General features: G+C 36.3%; 5 protein-coding genes across 5 annotated transcripts; 1 reads left to right on the forward strand and 4 right to left on the reverse strand.

The window, feature by feature from the left end:
• LOC131780998 (protein unc-119 homolog B) lies at positions 1 to 3,246 on the reverse strand. Its single transcript, XM_059097637.2, has 4 exons — positions 2,810 to 3,246; positions 2,440 to 2,653; positions 1,993 to 2,165; positions 1 to 680 (listed from the first exon to the last, which is right to left on the reverse strand). The coding sequence occupies exons 1-4, from the start codon at positions 2,979 to 2,981 to the stop codon at positions 574 to 576; spliced, it is 666 nt and encodes a 221-aa protein (XP_058953620.1). The 5' UTR covers positions 2,982 to 3,246; the 3' UTR covers positions 1 to 573.
• Positions 3,247 to 6,007: 2,761 nt separating this feature from the next.
• LOC131781020 (pre-mRNA-processing factor 19-like) lies at positions 6,008 to 15,798 on the reverse strand. The gene is made up of 22 exons (XM_059097662.2): positions 15,757 to 15,798; positions 14,882 to 15,031; positions 14,541 to 14,617; positions 14,038 to 14,095; positions 13,784 to 13,867; positions 13,637 to 13,701; positions 13,481 to 13,510; positions 13,253 to 13,294; positions 12,940 to 12,981; positions 12,557 to 12,631; positions 11,961 to 12,036; positions 11,664 to 11,710; positions 11,413 to 11,475; positions 11,208 to 11,288; positions 10,878 to 10,920; positions 10,055 to 10,159; positions 9,851 to 9,911; positions 9,528 to 9,623; positions 9,323 to 9,422; positions 8,646 to 8,707; positions 8,104 to 8,147; positions 6,008 to 7,240 (listed from the first exon to the last, which is right to left on the reverse strand). The coding sequence occupies exons 1-22, from the start codon at positions 15,773 to 15,775 to the stop codon at positions 7,143 to 7,145; spliced, it is 1,518 nt and encodes a 505-aa protein (XP_058953645.1). The 5' UTR covers positions 15,776 to 15,798; the 3' UTR covers positions 6,008 to 7,142.
• Positions 15,799 to 16,567: 769 nt separating this feature from the next.
• LOC131781007 (uncharacterized) lies at positions 16,568 to 19,245 on the reverse strand. Its single transcript, XM_059097648.2, has 3 exons — positions 19,000 to 19,245; positions 18,882 to 18,932; positions 16,568 to 18,165 (listed from the first exon to the last, which is right to left on the reverse strand). The coding sequence occupies exons 1-3, from the start codon at positions 19,133 to 19,135 to the stop codon at positions 17,174 to 17,176; spliced, it is 1,179 nt and encodes a 392-aa protein (XP_058953631.1). The 5' UTR covers positions 19,136 to 19,245; the 3' UTR covers positions 16,568 to 17,173.
• Positions 19,246 to 19,410: 165 nt separating this feature from the next.
• Positions 19,411 to 25,604, forward strand: LOC131781022 (probable E3 ubiquitin-protein ligase DTX2). Its single transcript, XM_059097663.2, has 7 exons — positions 19,411 to 19,736; positions 21,194 to 21,670; positions 22,501 to 22,568; positions 22,732 to 22,893; positions 23,404 to 23,568; positions 24,128 to 24,217; positions 24,360 to 25,604. Exons 1-7 carry the CDS (start codon positions 19,508 to 19,510, stop codon positions 24,588 to 24,590), a joined length of 1,422 nt encoding a protein of 473 aa, XP_058953646.1. The 5' UTR covers positions 19,411 to 19,507; the 3' UTR covers positions 24,591 to 25,604.
• Positions 25,586 to 26,836, reverse strand: LOC131781023 (aspartate beta-hydroxylase domain-containing protein 2-like). The gene has a single exon (XM_059097664.2). The coding sequence runs from the start codon at positions 26,834 to 26,836 to the stop codon at positions 25,859 to 25,861; it is 978 nt and encodes a 325-aa protein (XP_058953647.2). The 3' UTR covers positions 25,586 to 25,858.
• Positions 26,837 to 27,191: the final 355 nt, after the last annotated feature.

Genomic DNA, 27,191 nt, shown 5'->3' on the forward strand with positions numbered 1-27,191 from the left:
TTTTGTTTAAATTTTTATTGTCATCATCCATACCCAATGGGCTTACATCAGGGGGTTGTACAAAAATCTCCTCAAGCTACATAAATATAAGCCACATGTTGCAAATCTGACTTACTCAGACCAGCTCTATTTTATTGATGTTGCATGCACAGGTGTTCACTATCTTTTGTACAAAATGTAGACAATTTACCAGGGAAAATAAGACCCCCTCCCCCCCCTACAACAACAACTTTGTATGATGGAACAAAGCTCTGACATTTTTGGTACAAAAACAAGCATCTACCTCCTGTCTATCATTTCATATATTCCAGCAATAATCATTTCCAATTTCTTTCTACAACAATGTATAAAGTAATTCCAATGCAAGACCTATGATCACCAAACTGGTAACTAAGTCTTGACATAACACCAAATCTTCCTAAAGGAATACATACAAGATGTATGGAAAATCTGGGGTGATCTTGATGTTGAGTTTAGACAGATGATATTAAATCGTAAGAAAGTATTTAATCTTGTCTCTAAATGTTTGTCTGCATGTCACTGTACACATTGTAAGGATTACACTTGGAAGGGCTACCCATCATATGCATAATCGGCTTTATTATGCATGATAAGTTTACCATCCACAAAGTAGAAGCTGTCTGACTTAGTCTCAAATGGGTGGTTTACCATTTCTTGCACTGCAAACAAAATTTGACAAATCAGTATTCATCTCACTAATCAAAAATTCCCTTATCTACAACAACAATGTATGCTATTACCAACTTGTCTCTTAAGTAGTCAGACAATATCTGTAAACAGACTCCTGTTCCCAGCCACATGAACACCATTTTCAAACTCTCATAAGTGGAGTCATCATTCTTTAACCCTTTCCCCTAATGTAAAGCTAATTCACCAACCCAATGATCATACAATTCTCTCATGGCTTGTCCTAAGAATTTGGTATCAAAGTCTTTCTTTTTAGTAAAGGAATAAAAGTGGACAGTTTCTGGTTGGACAGTGACAGGTAGCATACTTTTACACATATTTTTTTTCTTTTTTTTCTGTCATCTTAAACTGCACAAAAAAACTTAGTTTATACCTAAAATCCTTGAGCATAAAAAGATTTAGAATGGTTTTTGGAAACAAAACAAAACCAGTATCAATTTTATGGTTATTTACAGTGCTTTCACTGCAACTTTATCTACTTGATTTTATTATTTTTATGATATACCCTTATTTGGGATATCCTATTAATGGTCTTTCTTTGTACAGGGAGGTGAATATATCAGTGTTTTTATCATCTGATGTATAACAAATTTCACATCAACAATGCAAATGTTATTCAGTCTTAAGGGGTTAAATTTCTCACTGCAATAAAAATTATTTAATAGCTTCTTAACTTATCTTTAATGGTAAGATCATCAATATTTTTCTGCCTTTCTGTTTTTGTACTGTCCCAAATAGAGAAAATACCACAGAACACAAAGGAAAGTTCTATCCCTTACCGCTGCTTCTCTAGGGTATAAATTATTTGATCGTGATTAATTTATACTTAACATGATATTGATTAAGTTGTAGATTCAAGATATCATCTAGACAACAACTTAATGTTAACATGATAATTTAAAAACAACCAAAAGATATTTCCCGATAGAGGAACAAGATGTTTTAAAAATCTTAAACTTCGCTCGCACTTCATGCAAAAAAAACTATTATTTAATAAGTATAAAAGTCAAAACATCGAGATAAGCGTAAAAAGTGTATGTGATGTCTGGCACGTCAGTGCTAGTTCCGCTGAATGAGGAAAACGATAAATCAAGCTTAAAAATATCTCAAAGACAACGGAGATATTGAGGTTAAAATGGCGAATGAGTAATTGTGCGGTTGAAACACAAGCAATTCTTCCAATTTGCCGAGTTCCCGTGTCAATTAGATTTTGGGAGGTACTACGACTCTAATTGAAAAGAAACATTCTAAACAAGAGAAACAAATAATCAGTTGAGTACTGACCTTCATCAATATCTAACGGTGGAAATTCGTAGATGTGTTCGCATGTATTCTTGCTATTTGGGATGCAAAATCCAAACTCAAAATCGAAGTTTTTTAACAGTCGATCTCTGAAGTAGTGCCGTTCTATCATACGAAAATTGTTGACGGGTTTGTCTCCTACGGTAAATTCGACTCTGAAAAAGAAAACATTGGATCCAAATTAGCAATGAGTCAGAACACAATTCGTGCAATCTAAAAATTATGGATTAGTAATTTTCAATAGAGAGACAACAACATGTCGATCTGAACATGCAATAGACAATTATGTTATACGTGCAACGAAGCTTATGGATACTATTAGTAAAAGTGTATCGGTCATCGATCAGTTGGAAATATAGGTAAGGTATTGGTACTAATTGAATTTATTAAAGCAGACAAAAGTCTACATCCAATAAAAGTAAAACTTACGTGGCTCCTACTGTTGTTAACTTCAGAAACTCTGGAGTAAACTTGTATCTTACGAAGCGACCGGCGTTAGGATCATCATCGTTGTCAATAATTTCGTCGTCGATGTTATCAGGTTTAGCTATCTCAAAAAGAACAGTCCCTGTTTCCATATCGCGAATTTTAAACCTGGTAAAATCGATGCTGTATATATTTGCACCAGGTTCGCAGAGGTAATCTGTAAATAACAGAGAGCAAGGAGAAGTACTTAGCACACAAACGACAATGAAGTTTCAAATCAGCAAAAAAATTCTTGCTCAGCATCCTTCGCTACAGTTTGGTAATTTGCGAGAGGATTGCTTTGGCTGCAAAATATAAACCACCTTCAACTTACTTTCCGTGCATTTTGTCAACTTCAGTACATCGTCCGGTGTTACGGTGTCCTTTTTAAGCAATTCTTCTTCAGTTATTGTCTTTTTCGCCTTCGACTGCCTTGCCAAAAATCCACCGCCTTTCTTCTTTGCTCGACCTGTATCCTCGTTCGAGTTGGAGGATCTTCCACTCATGATTATCAACAAAAGAAGATGTAAACTCTAGCAATAGCTTAGACAGTCCACTACGTTTGCTACGTGACTACGATGGGAAAGGGAAAACAAGGGACTCCGATGAAGACACGACCGACCAAGCGAAATGGCAAGGGAGCGATAATGCACTGTTCTTGGTCAGCAGCATCTGTTACCATGTAAACAGCGACGCAATAAACACAAGAAAGAGCGAGTTTTTGCTCGCTGCTCGACACGTCTCTTGTGTATGCGTCTCTTGTGTTTGCTTGTTTTTAATGACAGAATGGGAAAGAATGGCATAGTGTTTCTGTTTTTCTGTGGGAACAAGATACCTGTTTATCTTATTTCTACGGTAGAATGTAATTAATCAGGAACAAATCAAGTATGCGTACGGCTGACACCGGAAACGGAAAGGTCACTTTTTTTGTGAGTGACTCAGCGATTACCTTTCCGTGTATTTTTTTGTGGTTACTGCCTCCTACAGGAGGCGAAGTCACATATGTCGTCGAAATGGTTGAGTGAGTGTAACAATAAAATTCCGATCTTGAATCAATTTTGACCCGATGTTTCCCGGTGCTACTTATTGTTTGTATCTCACGGTGGTTCGACATTCGCACTCGATACACAGTTGAGTTATTTCCTTTTGTGATTTCTGGCTTATGGCCACTAGTAAATATGTTTTCAGTTCTCGCTGTGACACTACGGAAGACAGCAGAAGACAGTAAACATCTCATGATCATTTCAGGATTGTGCGCGATTGAAATTAAATCAAAACTTTTTCTTGCAGAAATATCTTATTGCATGTGATATTATGATCTGCACATTAAGGAAGCTTTGGGGACTTTTTTTTTCTCTGAAAAGAGAACACTTTTCTGTTTGAATTAGCGAATTACGCCGAAAAAGAGTCGCTAAATTTGCGAAGCGAGTAAGCCACAAAGTACGATACCTTGGGTTGTTTCACAGAGTGATGGAACGGAGGAACGGTGGGTTACTGGAACGACGTAATGTCTTAGACGCGGGATGCCTTTTTTTAATGAAATAAAACATCAAAAAATAAGAAAATTATGTATATTAAGAAGCGAAATTAAAAGAAGCATAGGTAATCACTGTTGGAGCCCAGAGCCCAAGGGAACCATGAGACTTTTGAGCTAACCCCTTAAATTATCATCATATTACAATTGTTATCATTATTATAATAGTTAATATCTTTATTTGTTGCCATTTAATTATTGGTTGGATATATATTAGACAACATATTTTTTAATCATCTTTATCATGAGGAACAGGGTACTCATAAATGTGTGGGATGCGGCAGGTGTTCTGTCTTCCATATGAAACAAATATTCTGCAACACTACCTTCTAGCGCCACTATATAACCTCTAGTTCTTTTCAGTGCTATAAAAATTGTGTTATAACAAGTAGCCACATGGAGTCTTTGATTGTCTATTTTTGTTATTTTGCTATTTGTGTTGAGGCACAAATTTAAATATTAGAAAATTTACGTCGTAGTTAATTTTGCAGTTTGCTTAGTATTCAATGTTTGCTCTATATGGTTTTACGATGGTAATTTTGTTCAGGTGTTACAACTGTCTTCCATCGCGTGGAATCAAATGGAATTGAAAGGAGGTTTCATGACCATTTCTGGAGAACAATTGGAGAAAACTGATAATTAATAATAATCAGTAACATTAGTTCCTTAAGATGTCATCAAAACGATAACAGTTATTAATCCTCTTACTTAAACACTCTCACGGAGCTAAACGATTTATATATGATTTACATATATCGCTGTTCTACTCTGTGAATGAAGGAGAAGTTCAGGCTCATTTCTTGACCCTTTACACCCTAACATCAGTATGCATATTCTCCATACTGTTCTCTATACATTTCCAAAGCTACTGGAAAGGAGAATTTGTTTTAAGACAATCAAGAGCTTCTTTGGTTGGTTGCTCCACGGGTGATATTGTAGGGAAAAATTACATGTAGATACCAGTAAAAGAGTAAACTGCGAACGGTCGAAACGTCAGCTTTAGCAGTTCTTCACGGTGGAACAATTTACATTATCAACTCAATTGATAAAACCAACGATGTTCTTCAAAGAACAGCAATATATAATAAGATTTTAAAAGAGAGGGAACCTACTCGACATTTTTTCATCTTGAGCTCAAAATTTAATTTATCGACACTACCAATTCAAACTCTTTCATCTTAGAGAACTTCTTAAAAATCAAGAAATTTAATGGAAATTTCCGCAGTTACTGAGTCATTACTCTCACGTAATGTTGACAGAAAACGAGAAAAAAAGTTTGTTATTAATCAACCATATACTCTTATCTAATAACCGAAATGTTTTTTAATTTTCTGTGGGTGTACCGTTCGCTGAGAGAAAGAAATCTGTAAGGGCTTGTATTTTGTCGCTGTTCTTAGTTACAACATATACAAAGAAACGCTTACATACTGTAGACTTCAAGGAAGCGAAGACGTCATATAAAGCTGGTCATAAGTTATCAACTATAAGAATTCGTAAAATAAGGTTTCACTACTTCTCTTTGATTTTTGTCATGCTGCATCGGTTTTTGGAAAATAACATTATATCTAAACAAAACAAAAAAAAATTACGCCTTGAACAAATACGTACATCCAAAAGTTGGCGGGAAATGATGCCGCGCCATGCCACGGAGCAGTCAGATTGCGCGCGAGACACGTTCAAGCTCTCCCTTTCAAATACTAATCTTTGAAACTTATCGTGTTCTCAAGAGTCTTCGTTTCTTTGGGTTACGAGTCGCATACTCGGTGCACGCAGTCTCTGTTAGCCAAGGGAACACTTCGAATTTTCAATGGCAAAGTCCCTCGTAATACTTAATTCAATTGGCTTCGGAGACAACATTGGCTGAACTTTAGCTTTGTCGCAAAGTAACAGAGTTGTCAAAACGTTTCTCCACCTGGATGGTGGATTTAACACTGGTAAGCAAGTAAATTTAAACGGAAATGTTCCTTAGCCAAATTAACAAATGACAAATAAGGTGAATAACATAATCAAAGACGTTTCGTAAATGGATCGACAAAGGTTTTAATGTTCTTTCCTGGTGTCTTTTTGTTGAATGTTGAAGCTAGCTACAAGTTAATAAAATTTCAACGTTTTATACAAAGTTATAGGAAACTTAATCAAAGTTTCCCAAGACACCACAGGTGTTTCGCTTATGTTTGTCACAAACTTAAACTAGCAGACTTCACTCATACAATATTCACGTTGTCACTAAGATGGCAGTGAGAGCCTTTGAACAGGCTCACGCCTGGGGGTCGATACAAAACAGAAATAGCGAAGGCCGAAGAAAAAAACTAGTCAATTGCGCCACTGTTTACAGGTTCTGACAAATAATCACAAGAGGCACCGAAAGAAAAAAAAAACAAAAAACAAAAGGAATCAAAAACAAACACACAGGCAGCTCTTTTGAGCAGGCAGACTTATAGAATATTAAAATTAAATTACTTCTTCCATATAAGAACCTGTTTCTTTTTTCCAAGCGAAATGGGTTCTCACATTTCAGGACATTAAATGCTAAATTAGAAAATGCAGCTTCCTAATCCACTAGGTTCTTGTTTGTGGGTGTTTACTGTACTACAAATATGTCTACCCGCTTCCCTTTCTCCTAAAATATGGCTAACGCAGTCTCTTGCAATCTCTCCTTTTACGTATGAAACAAGAGGACGAATCAAAGAAACTGGCATTAGAGTGCACTTCGATAGTGTAAGACAAAGCAAAGTAATCACAATAGCAGATGAGAGGACAGAAAGCATCCCAGGGGGCCTTTCTGAGCCAAGTCAAGATTTCAAATACACAAAGTTTTTAAAAAGCACGAGCAGAACTTCCACTTTCATTTGTTTCAGCACGTTCTTAGTCATCTTCCTCCTTATTTAAGTAGGATCTCTCAAGTTTCAAGCAACTCGCATGTAACCTTAATGTTCTGGTTATTTTCAGATTCTCTTTAGATTCCCGAAAACGAGAGAGATCTATAAATAACTAACAGAAATTACCACAAAAAATGAGGCGTGAAATAAGAAAGAGAATGGTAGCGTGACCATCTTGACGTACAAGAAATATAAGTAAAATAGTACAGTTAATTGTTAGTAAACGTGGGACTAAATTAGCCCCACTCCTTGCTCTATCGCGAGTAGAACTTGAGATGACGATCAAGACCAACAGACGCAACGAATGAGGCGTGTTTGCCAAATTTCACTCCTGTCGTCACATCAGAGTGTTCTGTAAAAGAATAAAAAATAAAATACTGCGATCACCTCAGATATAGAAGGAGTTCGTAGAATGCTTTTCGATTAGCTTCTGAAAAGCAGAAGCAAAGCCATCACAACGGCCGGTAGTTCTACTCAGAACATGGGAAAATATCACAAAGGGCCAATGGGAAACAAGATTCTTTTCTTAGCTCTGTGATTGGTCATGAAAACTCATGCCACCCTACCAACCAATCAAATGCAAAACTAAAATCAGCTGCTACTAAATCAGGTAATTTAGTGTTAACAACTGGGTTGAAAACGTAAATTAGCCACCGTAAAGGTAAAAAAGCTGACGTTTCGAGTGTTAGCCCTTCGTCAATCGCTCCGAAGAAGGGCTAACGCTCGAAACGTCAGCTTTTTTACCCTTTACGGTGGCTAATTTACGTTTTCAACCCAGTTGTTGACACTAAATTACCTGCTATGCTCTCCCACCGACGCAGCACCACAGTTTCTTTAGAAACTTACCCCTTTATTCATTTGCTACTAAATCACACGCGTTCTTCCCCGCTAAAAGCCGTTTACACGAACTGTCGGAGCGATTGGGAAAGGACTAACGCTCGAAAAGTCAGCTTTAGAAACTCTACACGAAGGCCAAAATACATCATCGATTTAGTTGTTTTAAAAACCAAATTATCATGTTATAGCCCCGCCGACGCAGCACTTCAGTTTATTTGGAAACTTACCCCCTTTATTCTTACCCAGATTGGATAGAATGGGTAATATACTGAGCCTCAATTTGATTGAAAGGCTGTTAGAACCTTCAATAACAGGTTTTTTTGTTTCCGTTTTACCTATCCTTTTATATTGAATGAAAGGAAGACACGGAAAATTTACCTGCAAATGACTTTATCATCTCCCACTGTTTGACGAGATAGATCCTAAAAAAAAATAATACAAAAAATGAAATAGAAAAACAAAATTGAATGCTTGTCGCCAATCTTGAGAAAATCGAATCGAACAAGCACAAGATGACATGAGATGAATTACAGTCAGTTTAAATTACTTAAGCAAAGCAAGACAAAACTAGCATTCCTAATATCTAAAGTGTACATAAATAGCATCAACAAACACTATTTTAAAAAATTAGCTGAATTATATGCGAATTTTAATTGTTCTCCTTTGTGATTTTTTAATTGTTCTCACTTGTGATCTTTTGATCTTTAATTTGTTTCTTTATCATATTAAAAAAATAGATTACAAGCTGCAATGGGTCTGTACAGAAATACGTCACGATGACGTCAAAATATGGGCGGAACATCAGAGACACTATCGGCTGCGCCTCGTGTTCTCACCACATTTTGATGTAATCCGTTATCTTTTTACTGAATGGACACACAGCAGGTTTTGTATTTTTGTAATAAACATATCCGACTTACTGAACTTCGGAACCACCCACGGCTAAATATGTACCACTCTGATCAAAACTGAGTGTTTTAACCTGTAAAATAAAGACACAGGCATCACTTCAAGGATTCAAAAAAACGGGCGGGATAAGGTATCACATCCATTTAACAAATTCTGCGTCATCCATTAGCCGAAACATCAAGGTCCAGCCTGTTTGCTAAAGTTTTGTGAAAAAAATCAACCCATTTCGCAGAAATTTAATAAATACTTAGTTTTATCACTCTTAGCTGTCTCACTCAAGTTGGATTGTCTCGCGGGAGATCGCAAAAAATCTCACCCCAGGTTTCCCGAAGAACCGATCATATTTTTTTCCACAGAACGGCCTCAGTCCCGGCGCTCTTCATTCGCCTGAAAGAGCTGATTCTTGCTTGTGGCTAAGGTCCAGTGAGTTATACCCTTTCACGTGTTATCAATTCCTTCATCAACAATATCGCCAGGCACTCAAAACCCCAACAAACCTCTTGAGTATTTTACACGAAAAAGTGAAAACGGACTGCCCTTTTCATAGAACAGGACCAGAGTGTCCAGAACTAGTTTAATCTGTTTTCATAAATTATCTTTTCCGTGTTCTGTTACGACCAGGATGGTCCAATTTTTTGCCCCTTGTGAGAAATAAAATGTGGCTTAGCTGTGTTTACTCTATTTATACCTCAAATCTATCTTCAAGCGTTATGGTTTTGAAGTTTTTCAGTTTGCGCAAATCCCACAGTTTTACAACTGAGTCGTCCGCAGATGTAGCTAGGTAGTAACTGCAATATAACAGACAGCTGTTAAAACAACCAAAAAAAAGCACAAAAAGGAAACTGAAGACAAAACTAAAGACGAACAATCAAAGCGAAATTTTGAATATCTACCCATTTTCAGAGAAGGAAATATCAGTAATTGGTCCGGAATGTCCTGGAAATTTAGCCACATTAGCACCTTCCTTGAGATCCCAGATCTTTATCACACTGTTAGCAAAAGAGAACAAAAAGTCAGCAAATATTGTGACAACAACACTGACCAGAAGTTTGGCTTTACTGTTTTACAAATAATAAAAGAAAGTTGTCATGATCACTTTTCCCTCGCATCATACATACATGACCACACATTCTGCTTTACATTTCCCCCTTAATATTTTACTTATCCTCCTGACGCGTTCATAATGTAAGAAGAAATGAGACATTAATCAACAAACCTGTCAGTGGTTCCAGTACCAAAAATAAGACCGTCAGGATGAAACTGAGCACATGTCAATCCTGAGGTTAGTAGAAAAACAACATGTTAATGACTCCTAGGGAAGGTTTATGGGAAGTCACTGTGGTATTACTAGAGGTATGAAAAAAAAAAAAAAAAAACCAAAGCAAAGAGAATCAAACACAATTAAAAATCTTGTAATTACCTTGATTGATGTTAGGATCTGATAAACACCTGGTGAGGACATGGCCAGTTCTAAGATCAGAGAAAGCCCAATACTGATCTGTTGAGCAGCTAAGGAGGTAGTCACCTAAAGAAAAAAAATAAGGCACATTGGTGATAGTGTTTGAGTAATTTTAATAAACCATGTGCACTTTAAGTGATTACAATTGTCAAGAAAATATACTCTCATTATTTTGAGTCACGATGAAGAAACAAATCAGGCCTGAAAAGGTTTATTTACTCAATAGAGCAATTTTCAATTGAATGTCAAAAGTAATTTGGAATTGTTTTAGTTTTGCTCTACTTTGCTCTGTGATTTGCCCAGAAAACTAGCATCACTTTCTCAACCAATCAGATGTAAAACTAAAACCAATCAAGCCTTAGTTGCCCACATTTTTCCTTACACTTCTGGCTTAGTTTTTTTTTTTAACCCTTTAACTCCCATGAGTGACCAAGACTGAATTTCTCCTTACAATACCAATACAAAATGAAGCAGAAAAGTGATGAGAACAAAGAAAAATATCAATTTAGGGATTGTAAGTTGATCCAATAACAAATTCTCCAAACTGACATCACAAGAACTGTATGGCAGACAGTAAGGAGGATTACTAATGAGATCTTGGGAGTTAAAGGGTTAATTTGAAATCTCATTGGCTCTTAGAGGTATTTTCCTTTATACTGATTGATTTACTTTGGTTTTGGTTTTAAACACTCAATTGAAAAATATTCAGTACTAACAAATCTAGTATGTATACTAAGTCTAACATAATCAACAGATTTTATGGCAAGTAACAAATGAAAGATACCTGTTGCATGGAGACTAAGCCCAGTAACAGCTTGATCATGTGCCTGAAAAAAAAAACCAGAATACTAAGTGTCCAGGATGGAATTCTTCACTCCAAAAGGGCAAACAAAGTGATGAACATTCTAGATTTACCAAGTGGTTTTATGAGACTGGTTATTATAGAATGACAGTTAAGTCTGACATTTACAGTGGACAGGATCCTTTCATGATAGGGAAAATTTCAAGAATATTATCAGCACAACTACTATTAGCTCATGCAGTTGAACAAATCAGTTTTTTTTTGAGAAGAAAAACTTTCAAACATAAAAGAGCCTATTTATGACATCAGTACCTTAACAGTGTGTAAGCATGAAGCCTGTGGAATGGACCACACCCTGATGGTCGTATCTGCCGATCCAGTGAAACCAAGATCCTGAAACAAATATTGACATCATTTTCAAAGTCACATAGAGTATGACATAACCAAAAATATCAGATTCTTTATGGATAGAGATTCATCACTCTGCATGGAATTGACTGGCAAACACCTATCTCACCTCGTGTGGATGATACACAACATTTGTAACCTTCTTCGTGTGGCCTTTGAGAGTTGCAATGACCTAAAGACAAGATGGTAATTGAAAAGGTTATGATTGTTGTTGTCAGGTTGGTGGGAGTCTTACCCATTTGGTTGCATCATTGTTGGAAATTACAGTTGCATTGATGAAAAATTGAGTTAAGGATGTTTTGTAGAGGGTTGTATTTAATGTTTATGTCAAGGTTATACCTAAACAGATTCAAATTGTACCTGTTCTGAGTCACGATAGAACACCACTGCATTTTTGTCCAGGCCACCTGATGAAAGAGAAAATAGTGACACACTTGTCAACAGCTGTTTCTGTTATTTAATACCTGAAATCTTCACTTTCATTACCCTTTCCATCCAGATATGATTAATATAAAACTTCCCCTTACATTATCAACATATTGTGACAATACCTGATGATTAGAAGAAAAGCAATCCCCAACTGGGGGAAAACAAATCAATCCAACACAAACTTCTCTAAACCAACATTCAAGTTTCATTGAAAAATTCAATACAGACCTGTAATGACTCTGGATGTATCTGCAGCAAATAAATCCAAAGCTAAGATTCCAGGATTGCTTGCACTGTGTAAGCCCTAAAATAAGCATTGAAGCCATAATGTTAAAAATAATATATCACCTACTGCACATATTTTCCAGTAACTTATATGAGTAGAAGGCTTTGGGCAGAGTCAATGGGCTGTCTCACAGCCTTACATGATAACTTGGATTACACCACATGAAACCAAAGTATGTTTTTTATTGTGTTTGTGGGGGGAAGAAAATTTTAAGTAGCCTTATCATTGCTTGGTCTAAAAAAACTGTTGCAAGCTTCTCAATGGATGCCAGTTTAAAAACCAGTTCTGAATTTTCTCCATATTTGAAACAAGTTCCAAGAAACAGCTTTGATTTCTGGGCTCTCTGCATCATTTATCATTGTTCTTCTTTGTCCTGATTGGCTGATGTAATTACTAATAGGTTTTGGCTTAGAGAAAATTGTTTGAAATACTCAAATTGTTAAGTATGCTTTAAGCACTTTGGTTTAAGTACATTATCTTTCTATTTTCTCACTCTTTTATTCTATAAAAAAGGTGTCAATTTTGAATGCCAACTTACTGCATGTGAGGAGATTGGTTTGTAAGATTGTATCTCATCTGTTGTACTCAAGTCCTCTGGAACCTTCTTGCCTCTCTGAAAAGGATAACGGAGAACACAAAATGAGATAACCACTTCACCAAAGTAGTTGACAGCACTTGTCTACATATCACTGATAGTCACCACACAAAATTTGCTAGAGAAGCATTTCATGACAGCGTTTTCTTAGGAAGGTGATTTCTACTGATAGGTAGATGGTAATGGATTTCAACTTTGCCATTCAATCTGTACAATCTTCTTGGCTACATAATCATACTATACCATTCCTTGACTCCTCATATCCCAACCTTTGTCTCTAGAGTTTAGTAACTATATGATTGTCAGAACAGCCACAAAGCTCATACCTTCTTACGTTCAGCTGTGAGGAGAGTGGCTTTGTCTTGCAACTAAAATGAGAACAATAACACAAAATTTATGGTGTCATTTCATAATGCTCAGGGCAGTAATACTTTTGAGGCCTTATCTGTCTATTGAAAAGCTTAAGATTACTATAACACATAATCAAAATGCATAACTAACCAACACAAGTTTAAATAGATCATTTTTTGCTGCTTTTGGCACATTAACAAATTACCCACCCAGTTTCTCAATATTTCATGTCATCAAGCTTGAAAAATATTATCCAGGCCCAATCGTAAAATATTTACAATAACTTACTTTCTGCAGGACTTCTTCTGTCATTCCTTCTTCTTCACCAGGCTGAAGAGAAAAATTCTAGGCTTAGCTAATAAAAGGTTCTTGCAATCAGTTTACAGGGAAATGTGTGGCTGCTGGAGGGTACGATTAACGATCAGATCTTGGGAGTCAGAGGGTTAAGAGTTTAAAATCTTAAAAATGAAAAGAGATTTCACACACACATATCTTGAAAGTTTGAGTTTGACTTACCTGAGCCGATACATCCATAGCTTCCTCCATCTGAAACAAAAGGCAAAATATGTGTTACCAGTTTAGTTAAAGTTCTAAATAGACACATGCTTGCTTGTTTTTCCACGGAAAAAAAGTTATTGAAAAATCTCTGACTGGATTTGCTCTCTACAATACCTGCACTGGAACAGCTGAAGGAACAGCCACAGCCATACCAGCTTGTGGTTTGAGAGTTGCCAAAGCTGGGGACAAAAAGAGCAGAGTAAGTAACAATGCATTACAATTTTTCTAAATCAATAATTGTAAGATGTATTAGTGGAATACCTTCACGAGCTGCAGTGACTTCCTTTGTCAACCGAGCAATGACACGACAAGCAGCATCATGCTGGTAGAGAGCATGAGACAACTCTGGAACAAACATTAAAAAATCATGTCAATGAAAACAGTTATCTGGAATTCATGCCAAGCTCATTCTGAGAAATGACAGGCCACAATAATCTGACCACTCACAAATGCTACCTTTTTCCCATACTTACCATCCATTGTTTCATAGTATAGAAGTATGAAGTAACAGTTACCTTGTCGGGCAGTCTGAAGTTGCTGACGTAATGTAAAACTTTGCAACATGCAGGCATCCTAGAAACAAAAAAAAAAACATGAATTTGAGGTGTAAATTTTATTTTGAAGATGTTTTCTTTTGTGATGTTTCACCAAGTACTGACTTAAACAGTGTATTTAGGATGCAGTTATACATTTCAGTATTTCTAATCACCAAGAAGGCTATGTGTATAGCAATACAATAACTCTTCAGAACACACAACTTTTACTGTAAAAGTGAATAATTGCAAGCTCTTTATGATAATCTAAAGATTCACTAACGAATGAATTAATGAACCCAAAAGATTTTCAGTCTGTTACAGTTAAACTTATTTTCTTTACCATTGTCAGTATCTGTTAGGGAATTTGATAAAGAAAAGATCCTCTGACTCATGATGCACTTAACAGGTGCACCAGACATAGGTGATTACCACCTCTGAGCATTCAAGTTTAATGCATTTTGCTGAAATTCTTCCTTCCTTACCCATTCATCCTGAAGTGCTTTCAGAATAGCAGGAATACTTGTTGCTGATGGTGGTCTAGGTTTGATCAATGAATTGACTGAAACAAAATTACAAGGTAAACAAGATAAAATAATACAATATGCTATTAAATTTAAAATTTAAGACCTTTTGAGCAAAACAATCATAACACAAGTATTCTTACAGCATTGTGGAAAAAAGTACACCATAGTAAAACCCCAGCTGAATGAAACTTCTCAAAGAATCAAACAGTTTTACATAATGAGGTTACGAAAGTGGAAACTAAATAAGTGGAAAAATCTTCCTCCGTGAAATGATGTTACTTTAATATGTTGTAAATTACCTTTTATATCAATCAGCTGCTCTTCTGAAAGCTGTTCACCACTTATTGGATCAGTGCCATTTTCCGCAATATACTTTTCAATAAGCCTCCTCTCAAACACGCAGTTAGAAGATGGTGACACACATGGGTGATCAGGAACTTCATTGCTGACTACAAATTGGCAAGGTTTATATAACATTTACTTCTTTAACTTCACTTCAACAAGACTGCCAGTTGTGTTTAATGAAGATTGCAAAGAAAAATTCTGCAATCTACAGTGACTTATCTCACAACTTTGTTTGCCTGTTTTAAACTTACTAAGAGGCCGTTTTCGACATACCCTTCGGTAGTAACAAGCAAAAAGAGGATATAGAGGTAAAATTATCATAATATTTTATGGCACTGATCATCAAGTTAAACCTTGATCGCAATCTAGACTAAGAATTTTTTTCATTCAAATAAGTAGTAAGTTATTATAGCCTCCTTTGCATTAACTGGGTACAAAGTTAATCAACTTTAAGAAGATTATCAGATTTCTGACAGTACGTACAGAAAGGATCAAATTAGCTAGGGCTCACTTCGCACGATCGAGCTTTAACAAGACTCTGAATCCGACAAGCTGACAGTGTAGTGCCGTGAAAACGTGGATTTAAGTGCTTGTGCCTTAACGTTACATCCGAAAACGACATTTCATTCAATCCACGCTAAGCAAAATTACTACGAGTACACCGGCGAAAACAAACATGACATTAGTTTGAATTTCGACATAGCACATCATAACGCACAATAATCAAGGTATAATGCAAAGATAATCAATTAATGTATGTTTGGGAAGTAGGAATTTTAAGATCGAATACGTTTTGAAGCGGTTTTCTAAGGGATTAAGAGAAACTTACTTGAACAGAAGAGCGCCATCTTGTTTCCTTGCAAGCATGTGCAACACCAAAGGACTATGGGATATTACTTAGTCGCCCCAGTCGCGCCAGAGTTCACAGGCAGCCTATCTCATCTCTCACGATGTTGGAAGGAATACCACCATTAATCAAAGTTGGTGATCCTTTCTAAATTTTTAAAAACATTTTTTTGAGTCCTCAGGTTCCCCATAAATCTTAAGAGTCCTATTTTCATGAAACAAGATTACCAGGTACATCATTCCTTCTCAAAAAGTACATAGGTTAAGCACTCCTAAGTTCTTTTAAGTAGAAGCCTGCAGTGTGAGCAGTAATTGAATGTTTTTCTCCTAGCGCTTTAATGTGAATCTTAACATCAGAATGTCTCAAGTTACATATTCTTAACAGTGGATCAAGAGTCTGTGTACCAATCCAAAATCATGATTTTCCTGACTTTTTGTGAAAGGCCTGATGGGCGTGGCTGAAGTCAGACATATTTGACTGATGACAAGAAATTAGTTAACATGGGAGACCAATTTCCAAGAAAACTCTCCAAATCAGATTCTCATTTTCATGTTTTATAATAATGAGAATAGTATCTGACTTATTCTACAGCCTATTTTGACCTGATTTTTTGATAAAATGAAAATAAATCTACTTCTCAAAGTGATAACCTTATTTATATTTTCTGTCAAAAATAAATTTTGCCTTTGGTCTCCAAATCTTGGACAGTTTTTAATAAAAATGCTAAGAAATTTGTGTCCTTCACAGAATTCCTCACCACCTAACAGAGGAAAAAAAGAACTTCACAAACCAGTCAGATAAAGAAGCAGTGTCTTTATTCCTTTAACACAACATCAAGCAGGTAAGGATGTCAACATCCTCATCCCCTCAAGTTGTTCATATTCTCACCACAAAATTCAAGTCACATTTTCAGTTTTTATATCATAACAGTTTTATGCTACAAGTGTATTCACAGTTTCTATCTATAATGCAATTACCAATTATCTATGTTGGCTATCATCCCTGTATACACATAACTGTACATCTGTACATTTAAGATTTTTACAAACCTTTGCTAAAAAGCTAAAAACTTTTGGCAAGTGACAAGAAAACCTTTACATGAAAAATAAGAACAATCTAAAGTACACATTTAATCACTCTGTCCCTATCATTGGAGACATGCGTCAACTCTTCAATCCTCCATTATATATAATATTGAACCATATAATATTATCTCTCAACAAATCATAAGACTACTTCACTTAAAACATTATAATAACAGAAAAGGGCTCATAGAATTGAAACATATACACACTATTTACATTAAAATGTACATGCTATTTTTCAAAACAAATGACTCGAGGCTTGTTGTGTTGATCAAAAAATTGTGATATATACAAATATAATACAGTTGAATTATTTATTCTGGTCCATTTTGTTGAGATTGCTGCTTATGCCGCCACCCTTTTTCAGGTGAACTCAATGGTGACACAATAATTTTTCCTACATCCTCTACTGCTGTAGACCCATCTGTGTAAATTGTTGCAGGAACCCCCTGGGAGGAATGCCCCCTGTTCATTTGGACCCTTCCTGTGTAAGGAGTCTTGGGTGTTGTAGCTAGTCTTTCATTTGCAGAAATCGGTGGTAAAGGTTCTGGTGCAGCCCTAACCACTACCTGTGGGTCTGGTCTTGTTCCAGTTCTCAGGAACTCTACATAATCATCAGGAAACGGTCTTTCCCTTCCTGCAGAACGCTGCAAACCTTTTGAAATTCCTAGTCCTGGTCTTGAAGGAGAAGAAGCTCGCTTTGGACGCAAGGGCATGCCTTTGGTTGATTTCACAGGTGCTACATTCAGTTGGATTTCATTTGGTGAGGCTTGGATTCCAACAGCTCTTGAAGTCTTCATCTTAGTGCCTAATGACTGAGGAACAGGAGACGTAGTAGACCTGCGATATCTTCGCTGAACATTGGAAGGAGTACCCTCTCTTGGTGGAACAGGTGTTCTTGAAGATGTTCCACTTGAGATATCTGTGTGGGATGATCCATTTTCCACTGCAGTATTACCTTCTATTCTTGCTTCTCGTGACTCCTTAGAGACTTCGGTGATGTTTTTCCCAGTTGAAGGCTGATTTTGATGATTTCTTCCAGATTGTCGTATTTTGCTATTGTGAAGTTGAGAGGTCAGATATGCTATAGTGTCTGATTTCTTTTCAAGTTCCTTTAACACAGCAATCAGATTAGATTCTTTTTCAGATAAATCCTTGACATACTTTTGATCCAGTGTTTTCAGCTGAGCTTCCAGAACCACAATTCTTTTGTTCTTCTTTTCAATAATTCCCTTTAACTCAATGTTCTCAGTCTTGAACTCAGCCAGTACTTTTTGTGACTCATCTACAGTGTGTTTTACTTGAGCTGCAAAATTAAGTAAAGGAAAAAATATAAACATGTTTTTTCCCATCTTTCCTGAATCTCTGAGAGGAAAGAAATTATATTGGTGAAATGATTATGCACAATGTTAGTCTTGAATTTCCCTGTGGCAAACCACCTTTGAACCCAAAAGATTTAGTGGCATGACAGGTACAACTGCAAGTATGGGATGATGTCAAACACTACTGATTCTCAAAGATTGGGCATTTGCCCAATAAAGGGGTGAAATTTGCAACCCATGGTAGAATCCAATTTTAAACCAAATTTTCGCATACTTTCAAAGCCCACTTTTAAAAAAATAACATATTACGAGAACTGCATCTTAAGGAACTTCACCATATTGCTGGTATTTTATCGACAGAAGATCAAAACTGGGTGAGATTATAAACTAGAAAGAAATGGCATAATAATGAAGCAAAATAATAAAAGACAGAGCCATCAGTGACAAATTTACCGGCAAATCTGTCAATTTACAGAGTCTCTTATCTGACCTTACCAACAGAAATTGAGAAATGTCACATAACAAGTGTTGCAAATATTAATTCAACCAATGAGACGAGATTATGCGGTAAAATTAACAGGGTAAATTCTTACAAAAGTAGTTTTCACTCAAAAATAATTTATAAGACCAAGCCAAGAGATAACATCTGTTCTGTTCTATATAAACACAGACGACTGTTAGTTGGATAGATATTACATACCTTCCTCGTCATTTGCAGTTGTAGCGTTCATAGCCAGTTTGAAAGTTAGTTCTGTAAGAAAATAAAATGTTATTCCCACGAAATCAGGTGTTAACTTTACCATATTAACGATATCTACCTCCACATTTCTTTTGAAGCTTATTGATCTCCGCATAGAGTCCCTGTAATGTTTTTGCGTGTTCTTGTTGCATAAAGAGGAGAGAACTTTCAGCATTTTGAAGCTGTACACGAGCCTGAGCTAGCGTCCCAGTCATTCCTATAGTCCTGTCGGTGTTTAGCTGCGATCAAACGGATATAACAGCACGTCAATCCACCCTTTCACTTTCGTTGACCATCAATTCCAAGATGGCTGCTTCCCCGTTGCCACGAGCAGCAGAACAAATATTTCCTGACAAAACCGGTTTGGTTTCGTCACAAATATTCTTACGTCATGGGTCAATAAAAGACCTGACTTCATTGGCTATCAAGATGTAAGCTGAGCCAATCAAAGATACTAATCCATTGTAAAGGAATAATTGAGTCGCGATTCCCAAACTAACAGTTTGGTAGCGCGAAAAGAAGAACTAGATTTATTTCGATTTTTAATATATTCAAATCTGTCCTAAACTCTCTGTTTGTTTTGTGGGATGAGTTCTACCTCCCAGAAAAGCGGTGTGGTAGTTTGGGAGTGGGAGGAAAGACAGGGTCTCTGGATTCCTTACCAAGCAGATGTTGTTGAATACTTGGAAAAGAAGTATTTGAGGTTAAAGCAAAGGGTATCCAAAAAGTCCACCGTAAGTTTGGGAAAACACTTCTTTGGTTTACTCTCCTATGAAGTTGATCTTGTAAATATGGAACAGCAAAGAACGGAAACAGGTGAGAGCTCACGTGGTATACTTGTTCTTTTAAAATTTCGCCAATTTCCTGAACGAAGGTTAACGAACCCAAGAGCTGCTCATCTCGGAAACCGGAAGTAAATTGAAGCTCAGCTTACAAACTTTGGCTGAGTCACATAAAATTGTAATTTTGGATGAGACCCTTCACCCTTAAGTGCTGTCAGTACGGTGCAAAACGAAAGGAAAAAATGAGACATTAAGGGGGAGTGGGGGCAGATTATCATGGACAAGATGTTGTTCTGTTTGTTTACACACAAGACTTGGAACTATTCCTTTAAAGTGTGCCTCGCTTTCCATGAAGTTGGTAGAAATCTTCAGGCCAATTTCGAATGTGGAAGTTTCTAATGAATTATGTAATAACTTCCTCATAAAAATGGGAAATAGTTGTGGAACGAATTTTTGGTTTGCAGTTATTTAGTAGTGAAAGATTTTCCAACTTAAAAAGCCAAAAGACAAGATAGAGAAAGAGGCTTCCAGAGGAATTGTGTACAAGATCAAATGTAAAGATTGTAATTGTGTTTATGTTGGTCAGACATCATGCACACTAAAAGCATGCATGAAAGAACACAGAAAGGCTATAGCAACATTGGATGAAAACTCTTTGTTGGTCAAACACCATATGCTTCACAGTCACCAAATGGATTTGGAGACTGCTGAAATTGTTGACAGGTCATTGGCGTGGCAACAAAGACCAATTCTTGAACCTTGGCATTTCATGTGAGACAGAAACACTATAAACAAACACATAATGCTACCAAACATATACAATAACATTAAGAATTTTTAGAGCCATTAAAAGTACCGTAGAGACTATTGTTACACTTAAAAATTCCTTCAAGATTTAGCTTTATCACACATCGTGGACATATACCAAGCAGGACGCCGTTAGACATTTGCATTTTTATCTTTGCTGAAGAAGGCAACAGTAGTAGCTGAAAGGTTCAGAACAATATATTTTTTAGCCAGTGTCAACTTTTTTTTATTCTTTTTATCAAAATTTTTATTCAGTAGTAATCATGATAAAATTATTTGAATGTAGGGGACTAAAGATGGCAGTCTTGTTGGTGATTTTAGCTGACTAATAGCTCTAATACACAGCTCTGCCCCCACAGTACCACCCCTAAACCAGAGGTTAAACCCTTCACACTGCAACATCAGTATCTTTTTTCTCTTATACTATACATTTCCTCTGGTACTGACAAGGAAAATTCATGTAGGTTGGCGATCATTTCCTTTAACCTTATGATCTTCATCAACAATTCAGCAGTATTACTGTAAGGAGAAATTAGATGCTCGTCACTCTTAAGGTCTAAAAGGAGTTCAGACTAATACCCAATCCAAGGGGAGCAATAGTACTCTCAGTGGATCATGCCACAAAAACTGGGAAAAAGCCTTGGCAGTCACCTCATTCAACAATTCTATATATTTGAATTCCAGGGAGATTAAGAAAGGTCAGGAGAAATGTTTATCAAAGCAACTCAGTACCAGGATGTGGAATAAGATGGGAGTGGTATAATGATATAGTTTGGGTTGCATATGACATTCCAACATCAGAAGTAATTGAACAAGCATACAAGTCTAATATGCCAACATTGGATTTGTCACACACACCTGTTGCAATTCCAAATTATGTGTACTTTCGAGGGCATATCATAAAACAGGTCAATAAACATACACATTTTGAAAGAGATGTGAAGAGATTAACACACCAGAAGTATCCAAAGGATACCCTGGCCTTGAAAACTACTGGGGCATCCACTAACAGCAGAGGGAATACCTTGACCTCCATGAATGGCCGGTCGGCCTCTAAGCATACCACACCTTCAAAATCCACTGTTTCAAGCACAAGACAAAGTGTGAAAACCAGTGGTACTGTGAAGAGAATGAAGAAGATGAAAGTTGAAGATTCTCAAGGTAAAGAAATCAGCCTTTGCTATAATTTTTATTTTTTCACTTGATTTCTATGATTACTTCCACCCAGGTTTTTGTGGAGTTGGGGCTAAGCCTAATGCATTAACCCTGTCAGTCTTGTGCTCTAAATTTCAATTCTCTATACTATCTCCTGTATATTTCGAAAGATTTTATTTCTGAGAATTTTGTGTTGAATCAGACAGTGTCTGCTCAAAACTTTATTGATTTGTAAGGAGAAATTCCGTTTTAGTCACACCAAAATGTTGTGGGAGTTAATTAGTTAGTAAGCCCTCAGAGGACTTATTGATTTCCATTTACCTCTAAAGATGGGGGTTTATCAGTGGGGGTGGGAGCTGCACCTTATTTAAACCTCGTTGATGAGGGCATAAGTCCAAGAAATAGATGACTAATTGATGCAAGGATCAGTTACATGAAATACTCTAATGCCCCTTTCAGAAGGTTTATCTTTTTCCACAACCTCCTGACAGGAACTTATCAGAGTGTGGGGCTCTTAACCCTTTAACCGTTAAGGTCTGATTGTTAATTCTCCCCTCCAGCTGTTACACATTTCCTTGTAAATAAGTTATGAGAATTTGGTGTTTGATCAAGTTAACAACTTCTACCTGATATATTTGAGTATTCTCATAACCTGTTTGCTGGATAGTGCATGGATATTGTAGGGAGAAGTTACTTGTTAATCACTTCTGGCAGTTAAACTCATAGATGGGAGCTAAAATGAAAGTAATTGACAATTACAGGGTTTGAGTACTACTCTTCATGGACACTTAAAGGTGGTGTGGGGTTATTTGAAAGTTTTTTACTTCTTTCTCCAGATGTTGGTGCAACAGCTGCGGATCCCCTTTCTGAATTCTGTAATGACTTAGCAACAGCTCCAGATGAGGTATTTAACAATTAGTTGTACTAGAGTGTAGCTGTTAATTTTTTCAACAATCTATTTGCCCATCCATTTTTGGTAGAATCCAATTTTCTTATCATTACTTTGCATTGAAGTTTAATTTTTTGTTTGGTAATACAGGTTTTCTTCTACTTTTTGTTATCTACAGGATTGTGCTATTTGTTTTGAAAAGCTCTGCAATGTCTCCTCATTTGACGACGAAACTGAAGACAGTGGAAAAGCACAATCTTCAAATATCAAAGAGTTGAGCCAGTGCAAACATGCATTTCATGCCTCTTGTCTCCAAGCAATGTATGACAGTGGACCCAAAGTAAGATAGGGAGATATATCACTCACAGTGCTTCCATTTTATAGTTATATACTCCATTGTTTTTGAATTACAATTGGGAATAGTCTCTCTAGACCATTTTATTTTCTCTCTTTAACTAAGCCTAATTATGTCTGGTGCTTTCAATAAGACCCAGTACCTGCTAAAGCTCCTGCAGATATTCTTTTGTGAATTGCTGGGTATAAGTCAAATTTACAGAACCAAAAAAATTAATTAAGTAACAGAAAAAAATTGGCGGTCAATTTAGTATTGGAGTACACATCTTATTTATTTTCAAATTCTGAGGTCTTTGATTGTTTGATTTGTTCTGTTCACAGGTGGTTTTCTGTTTCTGCTTGTTTCATGTGTTCAAAAGGATCAATTGGTCAATGTTGAAGACTAATAAAGAGTGGCCAAACCAGTTAGATTTGTTGTCTGAGAACTGATTATGCCTTGTAAGTTTTTTTTTTTTTTTAATTTTTTTTAAACTTTTTTTTTTACCTTTAATCATAGGATGGAAGTCTGCAGTGCCCGACTTGTAAAGCAATTCACGGCATTAAACATGGTAATCAGCCTGAAGATGGTGTTATGGATGTCACTTACTCGCAAAGAAGCCTTCCAGGCCATGCTGACTGTGGAATGATCACAATTATATATGACTTCTGCAGTGGAATACAGGTATTATTATTATTATTATTTATTTTTTATTATTATTATTTTACCCCTTTTAATCTGTGATTGTCTATTCATCTGGTCTTTCCTTGTGACAGTTTGTATTAACTTTTTAATCGAATTCCAATTTTCAATAATCATTGTCATCTTGGGAAATATCACAACTGCCTGAAATGCAGGAAAATGCAGTTGGCCAAGATGTTTTAATCCTTTAACTACCATGAGTGACTAACACAGAATTTTTCCTTATAATGTCAATACAATATCAAGTGGACAAGTGATGAGTGATGAGAATAAAGAAAAATATCAATTAGGGGATTAAAAGTTGATCCAATATTAAATTCTCCAAACTAACATCACAAGAGCTGTATTGCCGATGGTTAGGAGAATTACTAATGAGATATTGGGAGTTTAAAGGTTAATTTTGATTGGTTGGGAAAGTGGAGCAAATTTTTTAGAACAATCACCAAATGAAGTAAAGAAAAACCAAAGACATTCCAAATTACTTTTGACACTCAATTGAAAATTGTTCCATATTTTTTATTGATTGTTTTGTTAATCATAGGGACCAGAACATCCTAATCCTGGGAAAACATACAGTGCAAGAGGATTCCCACGAACATGTTACTTGCCAGATAACGAGAAGGGGAAAAAGGTAGTTTGCCTAACATATTCATGCATGTGCTCTGTTGCAGTCTGTATACATCTGAAATATAACACTGGACCTGAAATAATGCAAAATGTGTCTTTAGAGAGCACTAGTTCAAATTTAATCAAATTGAAACTTTTTTGGACAGGTGTTAAAGCTCTTGAGGAAAGCTTGGAAAAGAAGATTAATTTTCACTATTGGTACTTCCTCGACAACTGGAGAAGATGGTACAGTTGTTTGGAATGAAATCCACCACAAAACAGAACCATTTTCAAACCATATGGGACATGGCTTTCCAGACCCAAACTATCTGGACAATGTTCTTGCAGAGCTGGCAGCACAGGGTGTCAAAGATGATGTAGAAGTCACTGTAATATAATACTAAGTAACATACTACAAATTGTGTGTGTAGTCTTGTCAAACTTTGATTTTCTTAATATAAACAAATAATTGTTGTTGGAAAAATAGCTGTGTTCTGGTTATGAATCAATTTTTTCCCTCTGTTTTGTTTCTAATATTGTTATAACTATCGGTGATAGGTAATATATTAACTGATTTTGTAACCAATGTATGGGTAACAGGGTAAGTTAGTATCATCAACAGAATTGATAACAAAATTGGCCTCTGTAAAGAGTTTTAAAGCTGTGAGATAGTTTTTAGTAATTTGGGTGGAATTAACCTTGGGGAAAAAACATAACTTTTGAGGGACAGAGATAGCCCACTCTTTTTGCAGGAAGTTAATGTTATAATTTTATTATGGTTTAACCCTTTCTATCTTAACATCAGTATACATATTCTCCATACCGTTCTTTATACATTTCCTATGGTGCTGACAAGGAGAATTTGTTTAACAATCAAAAGCTTCTACAGATGGAGATCATTTCATTTATTCCATGACCATACTGTTTGATTCAGGAGTGATATTGTAGGAAGAAATTAGATGCTAGTCACTCTTAGGTTTCAACAGTTTAACATCTTTGAAAACAATTTCATTTTATTTTTCTCTGATTTATAATTATTAACATAATTGCAATATACGTAATGTGCTTTGAAAAATTTTTAAATCAATAAGGCATTAGAACCACAACATATAGTATTCCCTTTGTGACTGGTAAGAATGAAAAAGGATGTTTGTCTACTAATCATGACTACAGATTTGAGCCCTACTTTTTTGGTATTTTCTTAAAATGAATCAGTCATGCATATAGCACCTGGGAAAGATTGAGTAATTTATTTGAAGTAGGAAATAATAATTATAGTGGAAATAGGTAACAAACATAATACCTAATTGAAAAAACATATTGTCAAGTTTTACTATATTGTGTCTTTTTTTCCCCTTGGAACACTATGGAAAACACTACATACCAAAGAAATAAAATTCTGGTTGAGACAATTTCAGTCATCAATTTTTTTTCTGAGGTGTATTCTCAATATCAGCTCAAAGGGACTGAGAAAGTCGGACCTTTTGAAAGGAAATACCTCTGGTTAAAACTTCATTTAAAAGACTAAAGAAAACCAGTAGTGTACCACTCCAAAATAGAGTTGCAGATTAATTGATGCTCCTAATTTAAACATGGAAACTTAATTTTTTAATGGCCCTTTCGGTATTTCATTTTAAATGAAACCAACAATTGTGACGTGGAAAAGTTATGGTATGTCTGCAACGTGTGAACGCGGTGGGAACATGAATGCAAGTGCTTCCTTTTCCACTGCTGTGATCTCTGGATGCCATAGGTCTACCATGAGAACAACTCTTTCACTGTCCACGCCTTTGTGCCACGCTTCATGAAGAAAAGAATCGTCAAACAGCAAAAGTTCTCTTTCATTCCACATTCTTTCTTGGCCGTTCACACACAAGCGACAATTGTTCGGAACATAGAGAGGCAAATGACACCTTATCCTGCAATTTGTAGGGCCGTAGTGAGCAGTTATGTGTGTTCCAGCTCGAACAACTGAAAACAATGCATTACCAAATGAGCAACCTTCTATAATCAATTCTACGGATTCGATGATCTCTACGCTTAGCGGGCACTTCCTGCAGTTGTTAACAACTCTTTCCCCTTGATTTATCAAGTGATATACTAACCAGTCCCCTTCGGGTGTTGAATTCTTTACCCATCCCTCATCACTTGCGTTAAATCGGATTTGGTTGAATTCTGACCGTATCATTTCAAAGTTCTCGGAGCAGACCAAAGTTGTTAGTTGATCTGAGAGGAAGTCATGCCAAGGTCTGCCAGACAATCCGTATAGATAAAACACTGTGGGTTTTTGTGCAGATGAGAAATTATTCCTCTTCTTTTGTGTCCTGTTGTATTCGACTGCTTTGTACAGGCGATCAAGTTCACCCTTGTCCGATTTTACCCGTGCAAACTCGTCCAGTTTTGTCAACAATAGTTCAGCTGTTTCCGACGGCGATTTTGTTAACTTGTGAGAGCATCGGAGGCATTCCGAAGATCGACAAAAATTTGTATCAACTAAGTTTGATATATGGCTATCCCTTTCGTAACTGAAAAATTTGGTCAAAATTGTTGCAGTAAATAGCACAGCTACAGCTACCAGTCCTTTAAAGATAAAATTGAATACAAAGGAAGAGATTTGCCAAAGATGCTCTTCTTCGTCCGCCATGTTTTTTTTGAAAGAAGTGTAGTACCAGTCTCTTCGCTGAAATCAATTGACCAACGCAGTTACGCATTTGGCAAGTTAACATCACAACTCTTGCGATCTGTGGTTCCACATGTTTAAGATTTATTTCGATGGACCTTAAAATAAATGTGTGAGACCTTCCCTATTTTTTATAATCGCTCTGTAACAAAAGATTCCTAATCGCAAGTATTTATCTTGCGCTCAACTGCTCAGTTTCTCCGTTTCTTTAACGGCGAGCGATTGGAAAGGCAGATCCAACCATTGAATTGGGAGGCCACTTATTGTCATCTCAAACTATGCGGTTAAGACTTGAAGTAAGTGCTTGTGCTCAGAGAAA

Source organism: Pocillopora verrucosa, chromosome 2 (genome assembly GCF_036669915.1).
Source record: "Pocillopora verrucosa isolate sample1 chromosome 2, ASM3666991v2, whole genome shotgun sequence".
NCBI classification, from domain to species: Eukaryota; Metazoa; Cnidaria; class Anthozoa; order Scleractinia; family Pocilloporidae; genus Pocillopora; species Pocillopora verrucosa.